Source organism: Hevea brasiliensis, chromosome 11 (genome assembly GCF_030052815.1).
Source record: "Hevea brasiliensis isolate MT/VB/25A 57/8 chromosome 11, ASM3005281v1, whole genome shotgun sequence".
Lineage (NCBI taxonomy): Eukaryota > Viridiplantae > Streptophyta > Magnoliopsida > Malpighiales > Euphorbiaceae > Hevea > Hevea brasiliensis.
In genome coordinates this window covers 7,522,787-7,528,753 of record NC_079503.1, presented here as the reverse complement: position 1 = coordinate 7,528,753, position 5,967 = coordinate 7,522,787, and the positions used below count along the sequence as shown (strand labels likewise).

Here is a 5,967-nt window from a genome sequence, read left to right as displayed (position 1 = left end):
TATAAATGAATAAATAAACACAAGAAGGATTGAGCATTTGTTGTGCTAATTAGGCGTTATTGTCAGCAGAAACATAAGACCATGTTACAAGTTTGTAATTGAATAAAACCGATATTTACTGCCATCTAGTTTCACTGTGCAGGTGCTGGATAGCAGAATAATAATTGGCAGGTGATCCTGTGACATCAAATTCTCAAATTTGACTTAGATCAAAAGGATTTCTCTTTCCCCAAGTATCTAGAACTGCTATCACGATGTTTAGCTTTAAGGACTACCTCCTGTGTTGTGGTACCAATGATCTCATTAGTAAGTTTCTAGTGGACGCTCGTACAGCTTCAACAGTGTCCTGAGTTCAACAATCCTCGTTCCAATCATTCAATCACTTAAAAAAAATCTATAGCCTATCAACAAATTAACATTATGATGGTGATGCCACCCTGAGTTCGATAGAGAATTTCACCTTAGTACCAATGCATAAAAGAATATTTTTCTTTGCAAATATTTATTGCTTTGCAGAAAAACTATTGTATACATAAAATAGGCTTCATGACAATAAAAATCATCAACTTATATAATATTTCCAGTTGTATATCCTTCTAGTTTTATCAATTCAGATAACATGCTTTAATCACTTTACAATCATATCCTTAGATGCCTGTCTAAATCTACCATTAATTTAATAACATGGATACTAAGCAGGAGCTGTAAGTGATTCGTGTGCTGAGAACAAGCCAATCTGATATGAACTCCGCTTCTAGCCATGGAAATTCCAAGGGAACATGCTGCTCCTTCCAGAAGGGCTCTCTGACGCTATGCATAGTAAGCATATGGTGGAAAAGGTGGAGGAGATAATCTTCTGCCAATTTAAATTTATTACATTTGATTTGCTTGCGTAGTAATTTGCACTTAAGTGAAAGTTTTTGGGCTTTTGTAGGAATGTCTTGAGAAGGAGAAGTGTTGTATTGTTGTGTATGATGCCACATTTTTAGTATAGGAACCTCAAGGAATTAACAATAGGCCAGCTGTCTAAGCTCTTTGCACAAAAGCCAATTAAGGAAATACCATCAAATTAATGAAATTGTTATATTTAACCAATTTTTTAATTAAATTGTTTGGATTAATAATTAGACTTGTCAATTTATAAAAACATTGGACTATTAAAAGATGATCCATGATACCAGATGATTGCAAATATAAAATGATTTTTTTTTTATCAAGAGAAGGGAAAAATGATGATGGTTTTGCTCGAGATTATGCCAAAGAAGAATGTTACATCAAAGTTCCTGAAAGATGAAAAACATAGATCTTTTATTATTACCATTATTTTTTATAAGAACAACACCACTTTCCACAGTATCATTGTAGCACATCACAGGTATTTCCTCCTACTTCTTCACCTTCAATACTACACACTTTTTAGTCAATCTTCAAATAATTAAATTCATACAAAATTTTTAATTTAAACTTCATTTTAATTTGTGTGTGTGACTTTTTATAAAGAAATGTAAAACAAAGATTTCCAAAGGAATAGTTTTTCTAATATTGTTTTATTCCTGAGAATATTATATTCCTCTCTAAGAAAAGCACGAGATGAGTTCCATAAGATTCATAGGTCCAGAGACAATTACAACACATGGCCACCATCGTGCTTGTCAATTACTATCAAAATGGAATCCTAATAATGGACTTATGAATACGCTTCCAAAAGATTCATCATACTACAAAATTTGTTCAGCCTCTTAGGCTTCATTACAATCCTCAATGTGTCTTTTTGCAAATATCATTTCATTGAGAGAGCAGATAAATAAAATAAGCAAAAAATGTACTAGGAAAAAAAGAAAATTTTATTAAAATACCAAACCAGCAACTATAAGTAAAAGTCAATGTTAGACCAAACTGCATCATTGTATCAATGTTGGATTTGATTATTTATACATATAGCCCTGAAAGAAAAAGAAAAGAGGAACAATTGTAGTTAAAATCATTGTAGAGCTTTGCGCCAATAGCTTCATTGCCTGCCGCACATTTGCTTCATACTGAAAGAGGCTTGATTCATCATGCCATTGAATGTAGTCCCAAAGGGGCTCAGCCCATAATTCATTGCACCAGCAGCATAATAAGGTGCTACGTATCCTTCCATCCCCGCCTGCACACCAGCCCAATATGGATTATAGGCATAAGAGCCAACAGGCATCAAAAAGCTGTGAGAGTCATCTTGAGAATTTTTTATTCCTCTCTTTTTCTTTCCTCCCCTGCTGAAAACCAATTTTTTCTGAACTTCATCCTCAGCCACTTTCCTATTCTTTCCTCCCTCGCGAGAAACCACCTCTTCCTGCACTTCTTCCTCAACCACCAGAACACTTGTATCCTTCATTCTCGTTGACCCAACAGTGGCTTCAGATACATCAGCTGCTCTTGTAGTTCTAGCTTTTTTAGCAATCTGGTATGGATCATCAAGAAGCTTCATTTTATTTGCCTCGTCTTCTATATTATCAAGAGTTGTCTTCTTCGATTCCTGAAATGATCCTGCAGGCAGTTTTTTTGTAGAAATCTGAGGTTGCGAACAGTGAGCCGATTCCACATCCATAACTCGAAAAGAGTTGCTTTTGGCATTTTCACCGCTACTGCTATTACCACAACTAGACTCCACAAAGCAATTAATTGTATCTCTAAGTGTCATGTTTGGAATCAGAGAATCAGCAAGGACGTTTGCTGCTCCACATTCACATTTCAACTTAGAGATGATTAGATGGTCTCTAATACATTTATCACAAAAGCTCTTGAAACAGCATTTGCTAGTCAATGCAGCATCTTTCATTACTTGCTTGCACAAGGGGCAGAGGAGTTCTGGTGGAAGATCACTAACAGACCAGGATCTCTTTGAAGGGAAGCAGCCAAAAATTTCCTTCTTAAAAGCATCATCATTAGGCTGCAAAACAGCAGTTGCACCACTTGACAAAACATAAGAGCCATCTGGGTTTGGCACCAGCATCGACTTGGGAATACCAGTAGGAGGCCTTACTCTTTTGAAATCATAATTTGGATCTCCATTTGTTGGGCAATACTGAATAAAATGTCCCGGCACCTTACACCTGTGACATATATAACCTTCTGGGGGCGTTTTCTTCCACAATCCACCAAAACTATGGCCATCCATTCTTCCGCAACCCCTACCATTCACGCCTTGGGTCCTAGAACCCACACCAATAGAACCTTCAAGCTGCCAGTCCAAGGCTGGAGTATTGACTAAAGCCTTAATCTTGCTGTCCTCATCAGATTCCACATCTACACTTGTCATGCTAGACTGAGCTGGCTTCATTCTGGGAATCACAAACACATCGTCCCCAAACCAATCATCATATCCAAAACTTGCGTCTCCGCTGCATTTTGTTGAGGACAAACTAGTAATAGCACTTGCAGACGCAGAACTAACACCAGTATTTACGGGGGTGCTTCTGGATGAAGCAGTAACAACAGTTTCGGTATTGGATGAACCAGTGCGATAAGAGGAACTAAGTGGCTGTTGCTTTTCAATAACAACAATAGTTGCAGCGTCTATGGGCTTGCCACGCCTCGTTCCAGGAATACGGCGAATCAAGACACGAGTATTGTTAGGAATCAACATATCATCAACATAACAATCATTGGTCTGGGCATTAATGACCACAAGGTCCAAATCAGTACCAAAACATAGACCATTAGAATGAGACTTCATATTAGATTTATACTTATATTCAAAAATTTTCCTTTTCAAAGCATCAACAGAAATAACAGAGCCATCCACAGAGATGGAATCATACTCTTTGGCACTGAAAAATTTAAAATATATCGGCATCGAATTGAATAGTAACGAAAGAATATAAACTTTAATATGAGAGAGAGAAATTGCTATTTCACTCGTATACAAGAGGATCAAAATGTATAATCAACATGCGATCGAATTGTGAATTGCCCAGTGAAACAGAAATTTTTGTACGCCAATCTGTAGGCATAGCCATAGACGCGTAACAGCTTGAGGTGCAAGCATAGCCATAGACGCGTAGGCAGTTTTATTAATCCCAAATCCAATTGGACTTGGTGTTTTTGTGTATATTTAATCAATGGTAATCTAATAGGATGAGTTTATAAAGTATATAATTAAATTTAGGATGGGTTTAGGCTTAAAATTTAATATTTATAATAGATTTAAATTTTTCATGTTAGATATATGTTATCTAAATTCATTTATATAAATATTTAATTAAATATAAAAGATATATTTTTTATAATAATATTTATAAATTTTTATATATTTTATTTTATATAAGATGAAATTAAAATATTTTATAGAATTATTAAATTTTTAGAATATGAATTATTAATGAAAATACATTTTATCTAGATTTTTAATTAAAAAAATATAAAATTAAATGGGTTTTGATAATTTTCGGATAATAATAGTCGAGTTTGGACGGATTCGATTAATTGAGAATAAATTTTAATCAGGTTTGAGATGGGTTCAAATTTTAAAAATATTAATTAGATTTGGGTTTAGGTAGGATACCTTACCCATTGCCATCCCTAGACTTAGGTATCTATTTCTTTAATTTTTTATGGATTTCGTTTCTTTGTTTTTTAAAGATATTTTAGAAATATTTTTTTTTGTTATAAATATCAAACATTTTAAATAATTTAAATTATTCTTTCCTTTATCTCAAATATTTTCATCTCTCTTAATTTTCAAATCTAGGATTTTTCTCTCATTTTTCACCTTTCTAATATTTTCATCTCCATAATTTTCCAATATCTCAAATTTTTATCTATGTCAATATTCATTTTCTTAAAAAACTAATTAATTTTTTTCTATTATCTGTAATTTTTAATTTTCACAATAAAAATGCCAAGCGAAAATAAGGAAAATTAGAGAAACTCAATCTTCCTTTAATTCTAATTTTAGGCCACTTATCGATAATCTTGATAAATTATTCAAATAGTCAACTTTTCATATATGGTTGATGGTTGAGAACTTGAGATTCTTTATGTGCTTTAGCATAGGGGAAGATTATAGATTCGATGGGTTGGGTCAGGGAGCTAGGCCTTATTTTGAGTAGGGGTTATTTTATTCTAATTCTGGCTGTAAGTCTTTATCTGTTTATCTGCCCCATTGGGTGTTTAATGCAATCAATTATGCATTAAAAAAAAAAGTTCAGTGATGAGTCGTTCTATCGAATCCAGAATCAGATCTCTCTCATCAAAGTTGATGCATAAATAACAACAGCGACGACATCATCACTCTTGCAAATTATGCCTACGTATAGATGTATATAAGATGCTAAAGCAGCATGCACTATCCGGGACGTTTAAAGGTTTTGTGCACTATAAAAGACAAGGACAGAGAGGATATGGAGATGGATTTGTCTTCTTCTGCAAAGAAGAAAGAAAGCAAAGAAAAAAATGACAATGAAGAAAATCAGGGTCATCTTTTTGGAAAAGGTTTTCTATTATGATGATTGATATAGATGACTGAAAGCTGTTTTCTACTCCATATGCTTCGCCTGCGTACTATACTTTGTCGCCCTCTCCTGCTCGTGACAGACATTCGCCACACTCATCAACTAAAATCATCGTTATAGAAGGCAACAATGTGCAAAAAGAACCTTAAGAGACAAATGATGTCTCATGATAAAAAAATGTCATTGATTAGCATAGAGTTTCACTCTTCATAATGAAAATATAAATAGAAAATAAAATAGTCAAATTTAAAAAAACTTAGTTATTTGAAACTGGATCAATTTGAAATTGAATTAAAACTGAATCAAACCATCTATAAACTGAAATTCAAACCACTTCAAATCAGATTGAATCCATTCCAAAATCACCTTAGAATCAAAATCTGTTGAAGCCACTTAGAGTCAGTTTGGTTTCATCCCTTTCTCAGCCTTGAACCTTTCGGGCTTCATGGTACTGATGTATCTGAGGAGAAACGCA

The 5,967-nt window shown here is 34.0% G+C and overlaps 1 protein-coding gene across 1 annotated transcript; it reads right to left on the bottom strand.

The window, feature by feature from the left end:
- Positions 1-1,921: 1,921 nt before the first annotated feature.
- On the bottom strand, positions 1,922-3,888 carry LOC131170555 (E3 ubiquitin ligase PQT3-like). The gene has a single exon (XM_058129792.1). It carries the CDS (start codon positions 3,833-3,835, stop codon positions 2,009-2,011), a length of 1,827 nt encoding a protein of 608 aa, XP_057985775.1. The 5' UTR covers positions 3,836-3,888; the 3' UTR covers positions 1,922-2,008.
- Positions 3,889-5,967: the final 2,079 nt, after the last annotated feature.